Raw genomic sequence first — 24,211 nt, 5'->3', positions numbered from 1 at the left:
AAGTCTGCTGTCCTTAACTGGTCTGGCCTACATGCGACTCCAGATCCACAACAATGTAGTTACTCTTAACTGCCCTCTGAAATGGCCTAGCGAGCCACTCGGCTGTCAAGGGCAATTAGGGATGGGCAACAAATACTGGCCTTGCCAGTGACGCCAACATCCCATGAAAGAATAAAAAGAGCACAGCTCCATAACCTCTTCCAGCCCTACACCACTGCCCTGAACTCTCCGTCCCTCCCCTCCCACCACCATTAGTTACTACAACCATCTAGCCCTCCTTCTTTGGAATATCGCCCTGAATCCCTCTGCCTCTCCACCTCAAAAAGAGGCACCTGAGTTTTTGAATATCTCTCCAAGATCAGTCTTTGGTTCAGCGAGATTTTTTGCCTCAATGCCTCTGAAACATCTACGTTTAAAGACACTATAAACTCATCAAGTTGTTGGTGTAAATACCATAAAAAAGGAATGAGGATCCTACCTCTTCTGAGCTTTGTGAGGGAATGCACTACAAGGTACGGTGCTGAAACACACAGAAGGCAAGTTCACCCTGGAACTTAGAGTCAGAGTGATACAGCACTGAAACAGGCCCTTCGGCCCGAGTTTGTGCCGACCAACAACCACCCATTTACACTAATCCTACATTAACCCCATGTTCCCTACCTTCCCTCAATTCTCCTACCACCTACCTACACTAGGGGAAATTTACAATGGCCAATTTACATATCAACCTGTAAGTCTTTGGAGGTGGGAGGTAACCGAAGCACCCGGCGGAAACCCACGCAGTCACAGGGAGAACTTGCAAATTCCGCACAGACAGTACCCAGAACTGAAACCGGGTTGCTGGAGCTGTGAGGCTGCGGTGCTAACCGCTGCGCCACTGTGCCGCCCAACTTAGTTGATCTCAGCTTGGGAATCTGTTTGCCTGGGGGAAGTCAACGAGGACCGCAGCTCTAAATCCAGGGTGCAGGTGAGGACGAGAATGTTCAACTGGGTCTCCATTCCTAATCGCTATCAAGTGCACACTTGTGGACATTAGACATTAACATTAGTGATCTCATTGTTGAATGTGCTAACATCCTGACAAGGCCATTCCGCTGATCTCCTTGGCCAGTGTCTCACCTTCGATAAACTTGAGTTCATCCAAAACTCTGCTGCCAGTCCCGTTAATTCCTGTGCTCTGGAGCACACATTCTCATCCCAATGTTCAAATCCCTCCATGGCACTGTCCCTCCCCCAGCCCTACAACCCTTTAAGAACTCTACATTCTTCCAACACTGGCCTCAAATGCACCCTGCCTTCCTTCATATCACCATCGGCCCTGTTTTCAGCTGCCTAGTCTGCAAAGCTCTGGAATGCTCTCTGCCTCTTTCCTCCTTTAAGAAGCTCCTTACAACCAAACTCTTTGACCAAGCTTTTGGTCATCTGTCCTAATGTCTCTTATTTTGGCTCGGTGTAAATTGGGGTCTGATTCTCCTCCTGTGAAGCATCTTGGGACATTTTGTATCAAAAGTGCTACATAAATGGAAGTTACAAGAAAAACAACCACTTTGGTAAGATACAGAGGAACAGCCATCACCCATAAAAGGTGGAACAAAATGAATACTTCCAACATGACTATACACAGTGTTAAAGCCTTCTCTGGAGTAATCTTAAAAAGTCTATTTTCAACCATCCTGTAATAACTAACAATCATTTACAGACTAATTAAGCAGCCATCTGAAAGGTTAATCACACTTGAAAACCACTGCTGAATTATTTTGAAATCGGCAGAGACCACCTCTTTCTCCAGTTCATTTTTACATCATTTCTCTTGCAGTGAGGCTGATTTTTTCAAAAATACTTTATTCATAAAAATATGTAAAAGCACATTACATAACAGTTCAAATTTGATATTACAAAATGTAATACAGACCAGTTTTTTTCAATACATGAGGTGCCTCACTACATGTGCCATTTCAGGCTATATTTACAATGTACATTTACATTCCATGTCAAACATGCTCTGGTGCATACAGCCCGAGGGGTTTTATGTGGGTTGCAGCTCCTCAGTATACTACAATGGGAGGGCCTTAGACGAAGGCTGATCGATTCTTACAAAATGCACGCTATCAGTCAGCATCTAAAGGGAAAAGGCAGGTATAGCCCCACCATGTCATACACCTGAAAGGTTAACCTGCTTTTTCCCTTCCAGATGTTAACTCATCCTATCTACTTCCAATATTATTTTAGTTCATTATTTCCAACATTTGCAATTTTCCTATTTATTCTGTTTCTTCACAGCAGAATTCAAAGACCGTGGGGGTCGGGGCTTCATTTGCTTTTAACTTGTGGGTGAAGGTCACACTTTCTCTCCCCAAATTCAAGATGAATATCGTTAACCACAAAATGAATTAAATGCAAATCTTACCTGTTTTGTTTCCCTTGAGCTTCTTTGGTAGCGTTAGCCTCCAATCCTCTGCAATTAAACAGGCTACAATCAGAAAGCCAATATATGCATTATTTCTAAAAATAGAACGCAGTGAAAGGCCGAGTGCGCTGCAATGCGGGGTTTGCACACAGGCCCAGTCCTTACTACTGCTGCAGCAGGAAAGGGGCCCAGTTGCCCTCCTTCCCCCCCTCTTCTTCTTCTTCTTCTCCTCCGCCCCCCCCCCCCCGGGCCCCGGTTAGCGGCGGCACGGCATCAACAAAACGGACAGCGGGACTGAAAGCGACCAAGCCGGCTCGCTTCCCGCTCGCCCGAGGGAAGATAACTTCACACACCTCATTAATGTAAAGTGCAGCAGTGAGAAATTCGAAAGCTAATCATGCGAGTAAGGCTTTAACAGTGAGTGTGCGAATGGCCGCGGCGCCTAACACAGCGCTCCCTTTCGACAGCCGCCATTTTCTTCTAACTGACAGGAACTAGCCCAGGAGCGCGCGGCTGGGCACTTCCGGTCCGCAAATGGCTGATCACATGGCAACCGGGTGGGAGGACGCCATAGCAACCGGCACAGGGGAGTCAGGGGCCAGGGGCCTGGTAGGGGCAAGCAGACCGCAGGTTGACAGTTCGGTCTGAGAGACGCGCATAGCAAGTAATAAAAAATGTATTAGAGTTGAAGAAGGAGTAAGTGCCAGTGGGACTAATTGGATAGTTCTCTCCAAGATCAGGCACAGTGGGTTGAATGGCCGTTTTCTGTGTTCTATGCATGTATCTCACTTTGGGGGGAAATGCAGCTCAATATTCCCCACACCCAGTTTTCTCCCTTACAGGGTTACAACGACACGAGGTGCTAGTCACCCTTGCCCATTGTTCATGGAATGTCAGTGGGATATTCCACTGGGGAAGGCGTCACTGCACAGTCCTCGTCAGGTGATCTCACAGCTGCGCTTTCCAACCTCTATATTATTGTTATTCCCATAGAATATTCTGCACTCGGCACTTCTACTTTGACCAATTGCTGAGTTCACAGAGTTTTCATTCTGCAAAACTACTCACCTCTGCAGTTGATCTACTTCATTCAGACCTCATTTATTTTGTTATATATACACAGTACTGTTTACAATCTTAAATTTTATGGTGAATTTTTCTACCCACCAAAGTGATAGATATGTGTTGGTGGATGGAACAATTCCCCATGTTTTGAGCTGAGTATCAGCATCAGGCAAAGCACAGAGAAAATCCACTCACTTTGAGGTCAAGCATATCATGAATTAAATGTAGAATAAAGCTCCCTCAACACTGTCCCATCAAACACTATCAGGGCAATTTATACCACAGTTTAAATGAGAAGTAAAGCTTTCTCCACAATTTTAGAAGTACCATGTCCCCTTCTGTGCCAAAGTGAGATTTTCCTTTCTCACAACCCCCGACCTTGTGTCTTGTCAGATTGTGTCTGTTATTTTTGTCCTCTGTTTTGCTCTCATGCTCTTTAATGTCATCAGTTGAATCAATATCTGTACCCCAATCATTGATCTGGATTATTCTATACAGAGTTCTTTAGTTCACTGATCAAGAGAAGTACAAAATAACAACACACAGTTACAGGAGATTGATGAATTGGATAGGGCAAAATGATATATGCGATTTGAAGCTAAGTGTGCAAGATGCAAATCCCTTTCTTTGTCTCACAAGTTCTAATGGATTTCCAAATCCAGTGTATATTGCTGGGGGTTGTAGCCTGGTGGTGTTGACATAATTGCATTTATGCATATACCTATATTGTATATATAAGCTGAGCCCTTCAAGCAGGGATGGATGAAGGCTTGAGTTAGGCTTTATTTCAGATTTCCAACATCCCACAATATTTTGCTTTTATATTATTGGGGTAGGCTTTGCTCAGTTTCTAGGCTGAACTACACCAATCTGAGGCCATCACATCTCACACACTAAGAGGGAAAATGGAGAGAATCTCCGATTGATCCCTGGCACCTCCTGGCCATCAGCTACAGGAGACATTAGCAGTGACCTGCGAGCAGATTATATGTTCACCCCCTTAGTTGGTTCGCCTTAGCTCCTCTTCTGATCAGCTGGTCACTGTCCAATGGCCCTACTAGGACACTGGGTGAGGATGGGACCTGGTTGTTATGCATGAAATGTTAGAAGCTATTATTAAAGATGTTATAGCTGAGCACTTAGAAAAGTTCAAGGTAATCAAGCAGAGTCAACATGGTTTTGTGAAAGGGAAAACATGGTTTTGAGAAAGGGAAATCATGTTAAACCAATTTATTGGAGTTCTTTGAAGAAGTAACATGTGCTGTGGATAAAGGGGAACTGGTGGATGTACTGTACTTAGATTTCCAGAAGGCATTTGATAAGGTGCCACATCAAAGGTTATTGCAGAAAATAAAAGCTCATGGTGTAGTGGGTAACATTTTAGCATGGATAGAAGATTGACTAGCTAACAGGAAACAGAGAGTAGGCATAATTGGGTCATTTTTGGTTGGCAAGATGGAACGAGTGGTGTGCCACAGGGATCTGTGCTGGGGCCTCAACTTTTTACAATTTATATAAATAACTTCAATGAAGGGACCGAAGATAAGGTTGCTAAATTTGCTGACGACACAAAGATAAGTAGGAAAGTAAGTTGTGAAGAGGACATAAGGGGGCTACAAAAGGATATAGATAGGTTAAGTGAATGGGCAAAGATCTGGCAAATGGAGTATAATTTGGGAAAATGTGAATTTGTCCATTTTGTCAGGAAAAATAAAAAAGAAGCACATCATCTAAATGGTGAGATATTGCAGAGCTCTGAGATGCAGAGGGATCTGGGTGTCCCAGTGCATGAATCGTAGTTTAGTATGCAGGTACAGCAAGTAATTAGGAAAGCTAAAGAATGTTATCATTTATTGCGAGGAGAATTGAATACAAAAGTAGGGAGGTTATGCTTCAGCTATGCAGGGCATTGGTGAGACCACATCTGGAGTACTGTGTACAGTATTGGTCTTATTTAAGGAAGGATGTAAATGTGTTGGAAGCAGTTCAGAGAAGGTTTACTACCTGGAATGGGCGGGTTGTCTTATGAGGAAAGGTTGGATAGGCTAGGCTTATATCCGCTGGAGTTTATAAGAGTAAGAGGCGCCTTGATTGAAACATTTAAGATTCTGAGGGGTTTTGACAGGGTGGATGTGGAAAGGATGTTTCCCTTTGTGGGAGAATCTAGAACTAGGGGTTACTGTTTAAAAATAAGGGGTCACCCATTTAAGCAGAGATGAGGGGAAATATTTTCTATCAGAGGGTCATGAGTCTTTGGAACTCTTCCTCAAAAGGCGGTGGAAGCAGAGTCTTTGAATATTTTTAAGGCAGAGGTAGATAGATTCTTGATAAGCAAGGGGATGAAAGGTTATTGGGGGTAGGCAGGAATGTGGAGTTGAGGTTACAATCAGATCAGCCATGATCTTATTGAATGGCGGATCAGGTTCGAGGGGCCTATTTCTGCTAATAATTCGTATGTTGTGCAGTATGTTGACACCAGCACAACATCTAGGCTTGGGCTGGAAAGTGGCACTCAATACGACAAACAATTCCCATCTGCAACAAGAAAAAGCCTAATAACTCACCCCTGGTCTGCAACAGCACCATCAATAACAAGATCTCCAGCAGCAATACCTTGGGAGTTACCACTGACCAGAAGCTTAACTGTACCAGCCATATGAACACTCTGGTTACAGGACACAGGGCAAAGGCTGGGTAGTCTGTGACAAGTGGGTCACCTCCAGATCCCTCAAAGCCTTTCCACCAGCTACAAAGGCTAAAGTCAGGAATGTAATGGACTCACTTGGATATGTGCAGCTGCAACAACACTCAAGAAGGTCAACACCATCCAGGCTTTATTGACATTCCTCCATTGGATTCAGTATTTATCCCTCCACTGTGGTTACAGTATTTTTCATCTACAGGAAGCAATGGTTAAGCTTACTACTGCAGAACCTCCCAGGCCCACTTGGGAATCCACAATCTGTTGAATGCAGAGTTGAGTGTGCTACCAACTGAGCCAAGCTGACACTTACCAAGAAAAATCAACTATAAACAAACTGTTCACCCAGTCATAAAAATCTCTCTATCTGAAGGCTGACTGATTCCAACAGATGATCTTATCAGCATCAACAGGGATGGGACCAATAGCCATGACTCAAAACAATTCAAGAGGTGTCAATGTAAAGATATAAATAAAATGGAGGTGGGCATCACAACTGAGACTCATATTGTCCCCTCTCAATTCCACAATTCCCCAGCCTCTTTCAGGGGTCACCAGATAGTGAACAGGGGCAAGATCCTGTGCTAATTTTTCTTCTTTCTAACCGAGGGGTACTGAGGCCAAGTATAGCATCCAGCTGAGACTAACTCCATGCAGTCTTGAATAAATAGTTAGATCTATGTCACTTATTCAAAACTCACTCATTTTGTGGGATAGAAAGTTTATTTCTCTCCCTCGGATTCCTTCATTCACTCTATCTCCTTCCCCTTGTAATACAACATACAAAAAAAGCAGACATGCCAACCCCAGCATCTCCTAAATCTTGAGACAAACTCTTAAAAATCAAGAGATATGGTATAAAAATCATGAGTTTCTATTTTTTCCAAACATAAACCAAAATAGGTTGAGTTGATTTATAAACTGGTGGCTTATTTAATCTGTAATAGGTCAGAGCTCTTTACAAAAAACGATATGTCTGTATTTAAAAATGCTTTACAAAAAACCTTTTAAAAATCTTACCTGTTATCCGAGTATGATCATGGCTATCCAATTTGTTCTACTCCCAGCACTTTCCTCCATAGCCCTGCAACTTTCTTTTTTTCCCCAAGTACATATGTAGGAACTAACTCCCCTCTCCCTAGTCACTGGAGATAAAAAGAGTGAGTGATTGCTTTACACACTGTATTGGAGAAGAAGCAATGCCCACAATGCAAACCAGAATTTGGGTTGAACAGGGCAAGAGCCCAGATTGAATACATGAAGATATAGAATTCAGGTGTTAGTGAGTTTGGATATTTAAGGCCCGTAGTGTCAGAGGAAGGAGAGAATAAGGGAGGGGAGAGGAGCCCTTAGTTTGATGGTCAAACAACGTTGTTGCTCTGTGCTGCTTTTGGTAAGCTGCGGAAGTTAAAATTAACACTGAGCTTCTGAGAGCTGAATAGAGGAAGGTGAGGACCCAACTCTCAGAGTGAGAGTCAGTGCCCATGTGCTGACCTATCTCCCAAAGTGAGCCTGAATCTGCCTAGCATCACTCGGCACTTCAGTAAGAGTTCCAGGCAGTCACACAAAGGCACAATGAGGAACAGGACAAAATGGAAGTCCCTGTGAGTGGCAACTTTGCTTAGGCTCCAGGCTGAACAAAGCAATGTGCTTCGGCAGGCCTCACTTCCAATTTCCTCTGCAGTCAGCTCTCTGGAGTCTAGCTCATGCATGGGTGTGACCAACTGGAGGCACATGCACAGTCCCAGACCAGGTGGGCATGAACCAAAGGACTGGTAAAAATCCCGAGTTTTCAGCACCCTCTCGCAAAATCATGACAGAGGGTGAACTTAACTGAGAAATCGCATTTCTCATGATCAATTTGCAAGAGTTGGCATATCTGAAAAAGGCAGACAAAAAAAGACCAGCTGATGCATTGAGGCTGTCCTGTGCTGTAGTGTTGCAACTGGCAACAGGTTCCCCCCAAACACCCTGGTGTTCCCACACACAAGCAGCCATGTAATCTCCAGGGAAAGGAAAGATTTAAAAAAAGCCCTGGGCCAATTCAGGGAAAGAAGGATTCTGGGAAATTCTTCCCTGACCACCAAAGGAAATCAAAAACCAGTTCCAAGAACTCTACGCATGAAGGAGCTCTTAAAGAAACAGAGGCTGTCTTGTGTGTGAACACAGGGTTTTTGTTTCAACAATCTGTTTTGAGGTTTCTCTCCAATTTTTCCTGTTTATTGGCAAAATCCTGACCTTGCCAAGTATGATTGCAAACTACCATAAAATGTTGTGAATATATCACACCCCCCTATATTGTGGCCATTAAACTGTGCAAAACAAAGTGCAACTTGTACAGTAGGTTGAAAAGGAGTCATTTCAAAGATACACTGTAGAAAACTGATAAATGATGGTGTGTATGGTTATACCATTTTTTCACCTTTAAACACAAAGATGAGAATGCTATAATTCAATAAATCCACAATGTTTGATGATTGGAAGGACATAATGCATTTGAAATGTCAGATGCAAGTGGCTAAGGAGTGTCACTCGTTTATTGACAATATTCCTTTATCAACTGAGTGCACTTTGCAGCCAGAAATTATTCTTGAATTTGAGCAACACTATATGATACTCACCAGATCTGGCTCAATGCAAGGAAGGTTCATTTGAAAAGGTCAAATAAAAAAGGCAACTTTAATCTTTTCAATTTATGATGGATTTGCCCAACATACCTGGACTCTGCTCCCTGCTACCACCCCAGCAACTTGACACTCAGTAAGCATGTCTAGGTGTGGTGGATCTCTCTGAAGAAGGGAGAGAACTTTTAAACTTGCTCAGTGCTCACAATGACTCAGGGAATCAATAGTATACAACTGAGTTCTTGGTCACTCTCACTTTCCAGCTTGGCACATGGAGATTGGGCAATGAAGTAAAGTTACTGGAGGAGACTCGGTGTCTGTTGAACTGTAGCCCAGAATATGTCAGGGTTTTTAAGAGAGATTTGGTGAAAGGGAGAATACAGAGAAAGGAAGCATGTATCCACTGACATCGTGCACTAATGGGGCTCAGCACTATTGTGATGGTACAACACTTCACAGATAATGGCACAGGTCCTGAATACAATATACAATAAAAGCTAGACCTTAGGTGGAGTACTGAAACAGCTGATTCCTAACTAACATGGAGTAACTCTGCCAAGGAATGCTATGCTTGGATCAGAATATCAAACTGCAAGCAATAAAAAAAAAATTCTTGCCCCACAACCTATTGAACAATTCATTCATTCAGAAATAAACAACACAACAGAACAGAATGAACATGAACAAATTTCATGAAATAGACAAAAATAAAACATCAAGTTTAAACTTGACTGCAGAATGACTGTATTAAAAGCTATATAACTATAAAAATAGAGGTCTGTACAATAGGAGTGAATGGGGAAGGGTTTGGCCCGTTGGGATTCTGTACAATGGGAGTGAATGGGAAGGGGTTTGGTTCTTTGCCATTCTACACAATGGGAGTGAGGGGGAACATTTTTTACTTATAAGGTTTTACAAACAGAAATGAAATTATCAATATGTTAATCTGATTTCTGGTAGTGTAGGTTGAAATAAATACTGACCAGACACTGGAAAAAACTTATTGCTCTTTTTTACTGGTGCCTTGGAACTGGATCAGGCAAACAGGGCCTCAGCAAGGTTCATTTTGCAGTATGTATTTGATGTCTGTGAAAATTTGCAAAGTCTGTTTATTCCATTTTGAAGATCTTCCTATCCCTAAACACCTGTGTGATGCAGTTCCATGGGTGCAGCAACCCTTTAGTACCTGCCCAAGTGGCCATTCTTCATGTGTGGGCTTACACAGTGAGTGCCGTCAGAGTATGGAACACCAACCGATTTGACATTACACAGAACCAATAATGCTTTAACCTTTTTCTCACTGAATCTTCCAACAGCTTGTAGTGAGAGTCCACTATACCCACCTCAACCATTCTCTCCTATTGTCTGTGACAGAGGCAGTTCCACAAATCTACATGAGGCTACTGGTTGCGTCACTGAGGGCCAATCGTATGTATCTCTGCAGGGGTTGTGCACTGTGAAACGGTAATAGTGAGTCCTATGGGTCTTGATTACAAGTACAAAGAATTCCATGGGTTTAGCAATATAGCGTCAAATAGCTTTACTGAGGGATGAGATATGAACAAGGAGAGATTTTATCAGTTTACTTCGGTTTGGTCTAAGACAAACCATATTTTGCTGTGAAGTGCCTTTCACCAAACTTCAACTATCTTGAAAATGAAGAAATTAAATACGAAAATATTCAGTTCCTCTCAAACTGATAAAATGTGACAGGGTTACAGCAGCACTGACACAACTCTTTTTTTTAAATTCCTGAACTCCAGTTTTTCTTTCTTCCTCTTTTGTTGACTAGTTACCACACAGAAACAAGTCATTCTAATCAGTCTTAGTGTTTTCCTTCTTATCCAGTGTTATCCCACTACCGGTACCCTGTAATATTCTTTTCTCAAATAGATTTTTTTTTAAAAATAAGTCACAACCCTCGCTTATTTCAGAAGATTCTGCATTTTACCTACCCCCACTGTGTAACCAGTCTTTTCTAACCACCCCTTATTCTGATTCTTTTAAATTTATGCCCTTTCATTTCCATACACCTCTAACTAGGGAACGTATCTCTTGTAATTCAGCCAAGTAGACATCTTCATACCTAAGCCTAAACAGCATGTGCCAGCTGTTCAGCAACAGACAGCATCACATCTGAGCCTGATTCTATCCTACATAATGTCCAGAAAGGCACACAACCATCTGTGCCTCTGACTGACATTCTGGGAGAGGGCAATGCAGTGAGACATTGCCCATGAACCATGGTGAGTTGCATCGCTGTTACAGCGATGAAAATAGATTTGCGTTTGTCAGTGGTCACAATAGATATTTACATGAGGGTTTTCTGGCTTGAGTCATTTGCCTATCCATTGGACTAGTGACTGGTGTAAATCCCATGTAAAATGGGTGTTATGAGCTGAACAGTATGGAAATTGGAGTGCAGCCTTTGAAAAAAACTGATCAACTTTCACGCTACAGCATGTACACTGTGGGACAACCGGATGGAGCAGTGCTTGTCTCTCTCATGTGACTTGCAGATAACTTCATTGTCTTTTCAGCCTACTGTTCAAAACATCCACAGCAGGGCATGGCACCAAGCAAGAGGAGAAGAACCCAGAACTTTACCCCCACTCGCTCTGACTGCAAATCATTGTGACATTATTCCCCATTTAGTTCTGGCCTCCTCACCCGCAATGTCAACGTTATGAAGGGCATGGCAGGCTGGAACTGTTGGTGACGCACAAGCTATAGCTCCTCTTGACCTAGCTTGGGGGTGAAAGCGTATCTTTATAGAATCATAGAATGTATACAGCACAGAAGGAGACTAATCAGCCCGTTACGTCCATGCTGGTTCTCTGGAAGAGCAACTCACCATGTCCCACTCCCCTGCCTTTACCCCATAGCCCTGTAAATTTCTTTCGCTTCAGATAATTATCCAATTCTCTTTCGAAGGCCTCGATTGAATCTGCCAACACTCTCAGGCAGAGCATTCCAGATCCTAATCACTCGCTGCGTAAAAACATTTTCCTCATGTCGCCATTGCTTCTTTTGCCAATCATGTTAAATCGGTGTTGTCTGGTTCTCGACCCTTCCGCCAATGGGAACAGTTTCTCCCAACTACTCTGTCCAGACCCATCATGATTTTGAACACCTCTATCAAATCTCCTCTTAATCTTCTCTTCACCAGGAACAGCCTGAGCTTCTCCAATCTAACCATGTAACTGAAGTTCCTCATCCCTGGAATCATTTTCATGAATCTTTTCTGCACCTTCTGTCATGCCTTCGCATCCTTTCTGAAGTGTAGTACCCAGCATTGGACACAAAACTCCATTTGAGGCCGAACCAAGGTTTTATACAGGTTCATCAAAACTTCCTTGCTTTTGTACTCTATGCCTCTACTTATAAAGCCCAGGATCCCATATGCTTTAGTAACCGCTTTCTCAACCTGCCCTGCAACCTTCAATGATTTGTGCACATACACTCCTAGGTCCCTCTGTTCCTGCACTTCCTTTAGAATTGTACCTTTTATTTTATATTGCCTCTCCTCGTTCTTCCTACCAAAATGAATCACTTCACACTTCTCTGCATTAAATTTCATCTACCACTTGTCCACCCATTCCTCCAGCCTGTCTAAGTCCTCTTGAAGTTTATCACTACCTTCCTCACAGTTAACAATATTTCCAAATATTGTGTCATCCACAAATTTTGAAATTGTCCCCTGTACAACAAAGTCTAGATTATTAACATTAAAACCCAAATGATACTTTCCATGACCAATCTTAAAGAGGCACGTGCTCCTCCGTGACTGTTCAGACCACCCTTACTGGGTTATTATCCATTGGAACATGAAGTAGGTTTGGATGCCGAGACACCATGTGTTGACTGGATTTTCTTCTTTGAAGTAGTCACAGAGAGACAAATTTTGAAATATGAAGATATTGTGCCAATTTCCAGCATATCTGGTGTTGGCTTGTAGGATTTTCTATGTGTTGTCATACATAATATGCACATTGAGGGAGTGGAAGCCTTTCCTGTTCAGATAGTTGAGGGCGGCTCTGTAGGAGCCCTTGGGGAAACCAGCAAACCCATAATGTGGATGGATCCATCTCGCTGCTACCTCACTGTGATGCAAAGCTGATGAATTTGCCAGTAAAGGGTGTCAGTCACCTGACAAATGCAAGTCTGCACTGCGCCCTGACCGATACCACAGAGATTGCTTGTGACTGTCTGGAATGAGTGCATTGGTAACCTCCACATCTACAGTGCAGGCAGTTGACCACTGTTTCAAGTTCTCATGCAATAAGGTGACACTGCCCCTTTGGTGAAGCACACTTCTTATATGCATCTCCTCATGAAGGTCCTTATATAACCTGTGCTGCCTGTATATTCTATGGGAAGGGAGGGCTTGCATTTTCCTTAAATGCTGCCTGAGTCTCAATTGCTCCATCCAATGTTGTTCTTCCTCCATTATAATGGGATACAAGGGCCTTCCCATAGGGAACACCATCCCTGCTCCTGAGAAGCCTCACTGTGGGGCAGGGATGAGGGTGTTGGGGGATAACTGGTGCAAGGGGAATAACCCTGTCAGAAGCAGAGAGAAGCAAGTCTAGGTGTTGTAGACGGAATGGCAACACAAATAATGGATACAGAAAGTGTTTCTCAGCTGCAGAAATGCTCGAGATTCTTCTGTCTCACAAAACCCCAATGTGCAGCTGCTGCACCTTCTGAAATGCTGACTGAACCCAGAGGACGTTAGAAGTATACAAGCAGAAAACTGGAGGCTGCAATTCTACTGGTGCTCATTATAATAAGGTCTCAGTGGATGGAAGGTCTAAAACAGCAAAACAGAACCTGGGGGAAAGCGTTGCAATGGCAGAGATTGGGTGGAAATGGCTTCTGCCCAAAAAAATGTGCACCGTTTGTACACTTCACATTCTGGAAACAGCGAGGAAATTCACCCTACTATCTTGGATCTTGATTACTGCTTTATTTCTGTGTATTAATGCAGAGCAGAACTATCTTCAGTTACTCTCCTGGGTCTATAAATAGCTGCAGAGCTCCTGAGTAGACTAGACTGTTACTGTAATTAGATCTGAAAAGTCATTGTGTTTAAGTTATCTCCCTGAAATTGTGGCACAAACCCAACACCGTTCATTATCAATTATTAGTTTTCTCTCCCAGAACCTTCTTGCACTATCTAGTTTGTGTGGGTTTTTTTGTTTAACAGGATGAAGGACACGGCTGGGTTGTAAATAATCCCGCATTCCCACAGACTGCAGCCTGTCTGCTGTCATGGTTACAGGGCCCATAAAAGTCCCAGGGTTCTGTATCTAATGCAGTGGAGTGATGTGCATCAATAACACCGACAGTCCCAGCTTTTAGATTAAACATAATTGATCCTGTATATGAACGCTGTAAAGAATGTTGATATTTGAAATGCTTCATAAACTTTCTGCCTGTTGTCCCGATGCCACATTACAGGCATATTTGAGCAATGAAGTTAGACAAATATCATTTTGGTTTCCGCAGGGAAGTCCGATATAAAGCTGGACAGATCTTGCTGTCAGGACCCCTTATTAAAGGGGCACTCAATATTGGAATAATTTTAAAGGGATAGTCTCGCCATCAGGTTTTATTTGTACAGAGTGATTGAGGATGAACTTGGTCTGCAGCTGAAGTGCAAATTGGGCAACAGTGAATTGTAGGCCATTTTATACCCTCTCAATTTTCTTTTCCATCGAAAACCAGGGAGGATGTCAAACAGGCGGCCAATTTGCTATCACCCATTTTGCATAACCCCCCGCAAGGTCAATTTTACCTCCAAGTGTCAGCCGTGGCTCCAGTGGTATCCTTCACCTCTGACTCATGAGGTCTTGAGTTCAAAACCCACTCCAGGTATTTGAGCACAAAATCTAGGCTGACATTCTCGTGCAGTACTGAGGAAGTGCTGCACTGTCAGAGATACTGTCTTTCAAATGAGATGTTAAACTGAGGCTCCATCTGCCCTCTCAGATCCCACAGCACTATTTTGAAGAAGAGCAAGGGCATTCTCCCCGGTGTCGTAGTCAATATTATCCCTCAACCGATGTCACAAAAAAATGATTACCTGTTCATTACCACACTGCTGTTTGGGGGAGCTTGCTGTGCACGAATTGGTTGCCACATTCCTACATTACAGCATTGACTACACTTCCAAAGTACTTCATTGGCTGTAAAGCACTTTGCGATGTCTTGAATTTCTATAGCATCTTTTATAATCTCAAGTCTTTCTTCCATAGTCTCACTGTTATGACCCCTTTTAGAGGGGTCCTCCCACCAGCAGGATTTCTTTTTTCTCCTCTCCACTCTTGAGGTACTGACTCATCATGGACTACAGTACCACAAGCACTTGGCTGCTCAAATGTCTATTCCCCATGTCGAGAGATTGACACAGACCACAATAGTTCCCACATTAGCCCAATGAACTCTCAAAAACCAGCATCAAGAATTTCCTCTGAGCCAGTAGAGCATTAGAATAGTCAAATAAAAGCAAAATACTGCAGATGCTGGAAATCTGAAATAAAAATAAAAAGTGCTGGAAAATACTCAGCAGATCTGACAGCATCCACAGATGCTGCCAGACCTGCTGAGTATTTTCCAGCACTTTTTGTTTTTATATTGGAATAGTCAAGTCTGGAAGTGACAATGGTATGGATGAAGGTTTCAGCAGCAGATGTGCTGAGATAGGTAAAGGCAGAGGCAGGTGATGTTAGAGGTGAAAGTAGGCAATCGTTGCGATGGGGAAGATATGAAATCAAACACTCAGCTCAGGGGCAAATAAGATGCCATGGTTGCAGCATGACAATGGTCAGCAATGGGGCTGGAATCAGTGGTAAGGAGATGAACTTTGTGGCAGGGGCCGAAGACAATAGCTTTGGTTTTCCCAAGAGTTGAGTTGGAAGAAATTGCAGACTGTCTGCGCATGGTTCCATAGCATTGTATTATCTGCAATCCGAGAATCCTGAACAATCCGACACTCTTTCAGGGGAGCCGATCTGTCACTGTCCAAAACTGGATGTTGGACAAGGGCCCTGACAGCATGGAAACAGTGGAGGGGTTGACAGGTGGAGTTGGGTGTCATGTGTAGATGTGAAAGCTGACCCATGTCTGAGGACGATATTATCAAGTGGCAGCATGTCAATGAGGAAAGGTCGGGGGCCAGAGACAGATCCTTAGAGGAGTCCAGAGATAACAATGTGGGATGGGGAAGAGAAACCATTGCTGGAGATGCTCTAGCAATGGACAGATGGATAAGAGCACTCCCACTGAGCTGGGCAATGGAGTAAAGGTGTTGGAGAAAGCTTTGTGTGGTCAACTGTGTCAAAGGCTACAGAGAGTTTAAGAGATAATGCCCCACTGCGTTTCTTGGCAAACAAGTTATATGTTTTTCTTCCCCTCTCTCCTGAAGACACTGATTTTTGTTGTATGGCATTTCCATCAATGCTAGCAGCCCTCATGTACTTCACCCGAGAGGTAATACCATGATCTGCACCTCCAGTGGGAAGCCATGCTTGCAACAACAACTTGCATTAATATAGCGCCTTTAACAGAGTAAAATATCTCAAGGTGCTTCACAGGAACATTATTGGACAAGATTTGACACCAAGTCACATAAAGAGATATTAGGACAGTGACATAGGTTTTAAGGAGTGATTTAAAGGACCAGAGAGAGAGGTGTAGAGGTTATGGAAGGAATTCCATTAGGGCCTCGGCAGCTGAAGCCACAGCCGCCAATGTTGCAGCGATTAAAATTGGGTGTGCAAGAGGCCAGAATTGGAGGACTATAAAGATCTCGGAGGGTTGTAGAGCTGGAGGAGGTTACAGAGATAGGGAGGGCTGAGACAATGTAGGGATTGGAACACAAGGATGAGAATTCTAAAATCAAGACATTATCGGACTGGGAGCCAATGTAGGTCAGTGTGAACATTTGTGACCTGTGCTTCTTGCAGCCCAGCTCCCTGCTGCCAACACAGGTTTGCAGAAACAACCTTTACATGTGAGCTGAGACAGCCAGTCAGTGTCAGCGGGCTATTCCACCTTGGAAACCTCACTTTAATTACAAACTCACCTAATGTCCACACATGCATTAGATTGGAGCATGTTGCGGTTGGGAGCAGGAACCCTGGTGAATTCTGGCCTCTCTAACTCAGGACACAAGGCCAATTCTAGTAGCCCAAATGCTACCCTAAAAATTGAACCTGGGACCTACAGGTACAAATGTTAGACAGGGTGCAGCTTTTGCCCGCAAGGTCATTGGGGGAGGTGCTGGTTATGTGATTATCAGGGTTTAACTAAAGCAACCTGATTAAGAATGAGGAAAAAGCAGCTGGTTACACAAATGACGTGTAAAGGAGTGATGTTTTCTTTTGAGCAGCTGATGCACATGAACGACACAGAACTCTGTCACATGGTCATACATGATTAAACAGCTGCTGCTTCTCACATCCCCATGGTAATGAGCAGCCATTAGTTCTAGGCTCATAGATTCACTGCCTTGCCTCCAGGCTTCAATTCCATTTGGAGCATTATTACAGCACGCCAAGCTCTCGCAGCCCGGAGAACAGGCACTGAAGTTATTAAAGTCAGAATTCAATCCCAGCCTTTAAATTACAGAGAATTATGGAAGAACGACCTTGTGCTACTGTTTTAAGTAGAGGCGATCTGGATGGCCTGGCTGAGCAGAGTCTGCTTGCAGAAGAGCTGCAAAATTGCGTCACTCAGATTCAGTTGCAGTCTGCAATGACCCTGGCGTTGTTGGAATGGCTGCCAGACTATACAAAACCAGAGCAAGAGATGAATTGGTAGAAGCAGCAAGCAGAGAGAGGGGGAGGGGGTTAGCTCAGGGCAGTGTGTGGCTTGTGTCCACCATATTACAGATTATGAATTTCTGATCCTAGTACATCAATATGAAAATTTCTTCCACCTGAACTAGGGTTGCCAACCTTCCAGGATTATATGGAAATCTCTAGGAATTAAAGATCAATCTCCCAGACAACTTCTGCAAGAGAAAAATCATAGGCATTAAAAATGGTGTGTTTTTTCATTTTCATTGAACACTTTTGTTTATTAGTTCTGAAAATATTGGAGATTGGCAAAAACAAAAGGCTGTTTGACTGGCAGTCAAGAATCACCCAACTGGGTAATGGGAAAGTCTGCTCCCTTTCCAATTGGCCATAGGATGGTGGTATGTTACAAGGATGGACATGTCGGGCAATCAATGCGGGTGCAGGTCAGTTGGGGGCTGGACATCATATGATGAAACCTCCTGGAATACATCCAATCAGAGTTGGCAATTCCGTTGAACTCTCAATGTGATTGCAATTGCACCATCTCCCACTCCAACTCATTCTTTTGTAGGACCTCAAAAACCATCCAACTCTACGACCTTTCCATCTCTTATAATTTGCAGATATTTGACCTCAAATCACTATTTCCTGATCTACTTAATAAACTTTGTACTCTTTTCAACTTTGTTGGTGTCCTGCACCACCCTTCACCAGGGTATACCAAAAAAGAAAAAGTATGGGGAAAGTCTGAGCAGAGAAACAGTGCATGGCTACAGGAAGAGTCACTGTGGAATGCTCTCAGCAATCTCAAGGAAGCTGTCTTGTACACAGCGATGCAGTGGTTAGCACCGCAGCCTCCCAGCTCCAGCGACCTGGGTTCGGTTCTGGGTACTGTCTGTGTGGAGTTTGCAAGTTCTCCCTATGACTGCATGGGTTTCTGCTGGGTGCTAAGGTTTCCTCCCACAGCCAAAGACTTACAGGTTGATAGGTAAATTGGCCATTGTAAATTGCCCCTAGTGGTGGTAGGAGAATGGTGCGGATGTGGTCGCGAATATGGGATTAATGTAGGATTAGTATAAATGGGTGGTTGTTGGTCGGCACAGACTCGGTGGGCTGAAGGGCCTGTTTCAGTGCTGTACCTCTAAATAAATAAAGGTGTGGGCAGAGATTTAGGAGCAAGTTGTCCACCCTCTTGGCTGCAGTTCCTGTATGCCCCATTGTGAACAGGGCAATGGGAAGGAAAATGTCATGGACGTTGAATTTGCTTGTTTCACCTTTATTGAAAAAAGCAAGCATTCTTTCTGATCCTCAAATTGGTTCACTGATTTAAATTGTTCATGTAAATTGAGGGATGGGAGAGATGGCATTTGATATTGTCTGAATGAGCTAATTGTGTTTCCATTCTGAATAATTGGTTGCACCTCAGCTGACAGACCAACTTGCTAGGAAACTTGTGAATTGAGTGAAACATTGCAGATGCTTCTGCTATAAAAGTCTGAATCCAAGAGAGCCACACTTGCATTGATGTATTTATTTGGATATTTTTATATAAAACATTATTGTATTCATGAATGTAGGGGGTGAATTTCTGTAGGGCATATGTGCTATGTCTTGCATAAATATCATTAAGATTTGTTGGAAACTTGACATAAGAATTAAAGCATTAAAACCAAGTCTCCTAACCAGTACCAAAACTCTTGTGACTTCTGGGCATTGATTAGACCAAAGATTGAATGTAACTCCATGATGTTAGCCCATGATTCAATACAGTCTGTGTGGTTCTACTGATGCACAAGTTGTTGCATCTCACTAAATGCACCTTGCAGGTAACCAGGATTTTTGTTTATTTTGAAACTAAAATGAGTGTACTATTTCGTCAGAGATTCTTACAGAGGGTAACTGACCCATTATGGACTACTACCTCATTTATGTTCATAAAGTGTACTGCCTGTATTTGCCAAACCTTTGTGGTTCATATCTCTTTAACTCTAAACAATAATTATTGTGGTCTGTAAAACCTACACCCCAAAGTGATTGTGATAACGTAAACACTAGACTATGTAAGGAGATTAGCAAGCAAGACCTCAAAGGTAGAAATCTCCAGATTACTCCTAAGGCCATGTGCTACTGAGCATAGAAATAGGAAAATACACCAGACGAATGCGTGGCTGGAGAGATGGTGCAGGAGGGAGGGCTTTAGATTTCTGGGGCATTGGGACCGGTTCTGGGGAAGGTGGGACCTGTACAAGCCAAACGGACTGCACCTGAACAGGACTGGGACAAATATCCTTGCAGGAAGGTTTTCTAGTGCTGTTGGAGATGGTTTAAACTAGCTTGACAGGGGGATGGGAACCGGACCGCAGCCTTAGATAGGACTATTTCAGAGCAGGAAAGGGGAGGCAGAAAATTAGTGAGTGACTGTGAAAGACAGAAGAAGCAAAGGTTAAAAAGTGTGCAGCACAGGAATTTGGCAGTGTTAAAGGATATTTATTTAAATGCAAGGAGTATATTAAATAAAGCCGATGAGCTGAGGGCACAAACAGACACATGGCAACATGATATTGTTGCTATAATGGAACCTTGACTTAAAGAGACCAAAGACTTGCAGGTTGATAGGTAAATTGGCCATTATAAATTGCCCCTAGTGTAGGTAGGTGGTAGGGAATATGGGATTGTTGTAGGGTTAGTACAAATGGGTGGTTGTTGGTTGGCACAGACTCGGGGGGCCGAAGGGCCTGTTTCAGTGCTGTATCTCTAAATCTAAATCTAAGACTGGCAACTCAACATACCCATATATAGAGTTTTCAGGCGGGATAGAGAGGGAGATAAAAAAAGGAGGGGTGTAGCATTATTAGTTAAAGAATCAATAACAGCTTTGAGGAGGGATGATTTGCTAAATGAATCATCAAATGAGGCCATATGGATGGAGCTCAGAAATAAAAAAGGGGCAGCCACATTACTAGGAGTGCACTATAGACCCCCAAATAGTGAGATGGAGGTAGAAGAACAAATATGTAGGCAAATTTCTGAGTGCAAAAACTATAGGGCAATAATAGTTGGGGATTTCAACTACCCCAATATCAACCGGGATACAAACAGTGTGAAGGGCACAGAGGGGACAACTATGTTCAAGAGAATGTTTTTAGCCAGCACATAACAAGCCCAACGAGATGGGGTGCAATTCTAGATTTAGTCTTCAGTAATGAAGCTGGGCAAGTGGAGGATGTAACAGTGGGTGACCATTTTGGAGATAGTGACCATAATAAAGTAAGTTTTAGCATAATCATGGAAAAGGACAAAGATAAAACAGGAGTAAAAGTTCTAAATTGGAGGAAGGCAAATTTTAAGAAGCTGAGAGGTAACCTGGCAAAAGTGGACTGGATACAGCTACTTGAAGGAAAATCAATGGCAAACCAACGGGAGGCATCCAAAATCTGGATTCTATAGGCACAGTGTAGGCATATCCCCACAAAGATATAGGGTGGTACGGCCAAATCTAGAGCCCCCTGGTTATCTAGAAGCTTACAGGGTAAGTTAAAGCAGAAAAAGAAAGCTTATGACGATCACAAAAATCTTAATACTTTAGAAAGCCTAGAGGAGTATAGAAAGTGCAGGGTTGAAGTAAAAAAGTAAATTCGAAAAGCAAAGAGAGGACATGAAAAAATATTGGCAGGTAAAATCATGGAAAACCCAAAGATGTTTTATCAGTACATTAAGAGCAAGAGGCTAACTAAGGAAAGGGTAGGGCCTATCAGAGATGTACAAGGGAACTTGTGCGTGGATGCAGAAGATGTAGAAGGGTTCTTAATGAGTTTTTTGTCTGTCTTCACAAAGGAGAGGGTTGATGTAGACATTGTAGCAAAAGAGGAGCAGTGTGAAATATTAGATATGATGAGCATAGTGAGAGAGGAAGTACTCGAGGGTCTGACATCCTTGAAAGTGGATAAATCGCCAGGGTCGGATGGATTGCATCCCAGGTTGTTAAAGGAAGCCAGGGAGGAAATAGCAGATGCGCTGAGGATCATCTTCAAATCCTCACTAGATACAGGAGAGGTACCAGACGATTGGAGGTCTGCGAATGTTGTACCAGTGTTTAAAAAGGGTGCGAGGGATAGGCCAAATAATTATAGGCCGGTAAGTCTGACCTCGGTGGTGGGTAAATTGTTAGAATCTATTCTTAAGGACAGGATAAACTGCCACTGAGAAAGGCACGGATTAATCAGGGATGGTCAGCATGGATTTGTTATGGGAAGGTCATGTCTTACTAACTTAATTGAGTTTTTTGAGGAAGACAAGAAGGATGGATGAGGGTAGTGCAGTGGACGTGGTCTACATGGATTTTAGTAAGGCATTTGACAAGATCCCGCATGGCAGACTGGTCAGTAAAATGAAAGCCCATGGGATACAGGGGGAATGTGGCAGGTTGGATCCAGAATTGGCTTAGGGCCAGGAAACAAAGGATAATCGTCGAAGGATGTTTTTGTGAATGGAAAACGGTTTCCAGTGTTGTTCCCCAGGGCTCAGTGTTGGGTCCCTTGCTGTTTGTGGTATATATTAATGATTTGAACTTAAATGTGGGAGGCATGATTGGTAAATTTGCTGATGACACAAAAATTGGGCGTGTAGTTGATAGTGAAGAGGATAGCCGTAGACACCAGAAAGATAGCAATGGTTTGGTTGAGTGAGCGAAAAAGTGGCAAATGGAATTCAATCCAGATAAGTGTGAGGTAATACATTTGGGGAGGGTAAATAAAGCGACGGAATTCACAATAAACAGGAGGATATTTAGAGAAGTAGAAGAAGTGAGAGACCTTGGAGTGCATGTCCACAGGTCCCTGGAGGTGGCAGGACAGGTAGATAGAGTGGTGAAGAAGGCATATGGCATGCTTTCCTTTATTCACCGAGGTATAGAATTCAAAAGCAGGGATGTAATGCTGGAACTGTATAATACGCTGGTTAGGCCACAGCTGGAGTCTTGCATACAGTTCTGGTCACCACATTATAGAAAGGACATAATTGCTCTGGAGAGAGTACAGAGGAGATTTACAAGAATGTTGCCAGGGCTCAAAAGTTGCAGCTTTGAGGAAAGATTGGATAGGTTAGGGTTGTTTTCCTTAGAACAGAGGAGGCTGAGGGGTGACTTAATAGAGATGTACAAAATTATGAGGGGCCTAGATAGGGTAGGCTGGAAGGACTTGTTTCCCCTAGCGAAGAAGTCAATTACCAGGGCGCACAGATTTAAGGTGATTGGTAGAAGAATTAGAGGCGACATGAGGAAAAACTTTTTCACCCAGAGGGTGGAGGGTGTCTGAAATTCCCTGCCAGGAATGGTGGTGGAGGCAGAAACCCTCAATTCTTTTAAAAGGTACCTGGACATGCACCTGAAGTGCTGTAACTGGAAAGGCTATGGACCAGGTGCTGGAAGGTGGGATTAGATTAGGCAGCTAGTTTTTTCGGCTGGCACAGATACGACAGGCTGAATGGCCTCCTTCTGTGCCGTAATTTTTCTATGGTTCTATGAGATTACTGCAAGTAAAGTAATTGTTAAGCCCTGGTCAGGCATTTCTGCAAAAAGACTCTAGAGAAAGGTGCAAGATCTGGAGAGAAGAGAACAAGATCAGCTTTTTTTAAATTCAGTTATGGGATGTGGGTGTTACGGTCAAGGTCAGCATTTATTACCCATCCCTAATTGGCCTTGAGAAAGTGGTGGTGTGCCGCCATCTTGCATTGCTGTAGTCTGTATGGTGAAAGTGCCTTCACAGTGCTCTTAGGAAGGGAGTTACAGGATTTTGACCCAGTGACAATATATTTCCAAGTCAGCATGGTGTGTGACTTGGAAGGGAACTTGCAGGTGGTTGTTTCCATGTGCCTGCTGCCCTTGTCCTTCCCAGTGGTAGAGGTCGAGGGTTTGAGAGGTGCTGTTGAAGAAGCCTTAGCGGGTTGCTCCAATGCATCTAGTAGATGGTGCACACTGCCACCATGGTGAGCGGTGGTGGAGGCAATGAATGTTTAAGGTTGTGGATGGGGTGCCAATCAAGTTGACCCCTAGATAGTTTTAAGCATCTTGATGCACTCATCCAGGCAAGTGAAAAGTATTCCCTCACAGTTCTGACTTGTGTTTTGTAGATGGTGGAAAGACTTTGGGAAGTTAGGATGTGAGTCACTCGCCATAGAATACTCAGCTTCTGAACTGCTCTTGTAGCCAGAATATTTATGTGGCTGGTCCAGTTCAGCATCTGGTCAATGGTGACCCACTGCGATGTTAATGATTGGAGATTTGGCGATGATAATGCCGTTGAATGTCAAGGAGAGGTGGTTAGATTTTCTCTTGTTGGGGATGGTCATTGCCAAGACTCTTGTCTGCCTCAGATATTACTTGCTACTTGTCAGCCTAACCCTGAGCGTTGTCCAGGTCTTGCTGCAATTGGGCACGGACTGCTTCAATTCTGAGGAGTTGCGAATGGAACTGAACATACTGTAATCATCAGCAAACATCCCCACTTCTGACCTTATGCTGGAGGGAAGGATGGAAGCAGTTGTAGATGGTTCAGCCTACGACACTACCCTGAGGGACTCCTGCAGCGGTGTCCTGGGGCTCAGATGATTG

The 24,211-nt window shown here is 43.4% G+C and overlaps 1 protein-coding gene across 5 annotated transcripts in view; it reads right to left on the bottom strand.

Annotated features, from left to right (window-relative positions):
• LOC137383332 (trinucleotide repeat-containing gene 6A protein-like) overlaps positions 1–2,904 on the bottom strand; it is a 193,173-nt gene extending 190,269 nt beyond the window's left edge. For all 5 annotated transcript variants that reach the window (XM_068056022.1, XM_068056025.1, XM_068056024.1 and 2 more), the window contains exons 1-2: positions 2,761–2,904; positions 2,408–2,455 (exon numbers count right to left, since the gene is read on the bottom strand). In XM_068056022.1, the coding sequence (XP_067912123.1) occupies positions 2,408–2,455; positions 2,761–2,765 (53 nt within the window). In that variant the 5' untranslated portion in view covers positions 2,766–2,904. The remainder of the gene's footprint in view (positions 1–2,407; positions 2,456–2,760) is intronic.
• Between the last annotated feature and the right edge of the window lie 21,307 nt (positions 2,905–24,211).

Source organism: Heterodontus francisci, chromosome 24, assembly GCF_036365525.1.
Source record: "Heterodontus francisci isolate sHetFra1 chromosome 24, sHetFra1.hap1, whole genome shotgun sequence".
Classification (NCBI taxonomy): Eukaryota; Metazoa; Chordata; class Chondrichthyes; order Heterodontiformes; family Heterodontidae; genus Heterodontus; species Heterodontus francisci.
The sequence above is the reverse complement of the archived record's forward strand: the minus strand, read 5'-3'. Positions and strand labels throughout refer to the sequence as shown.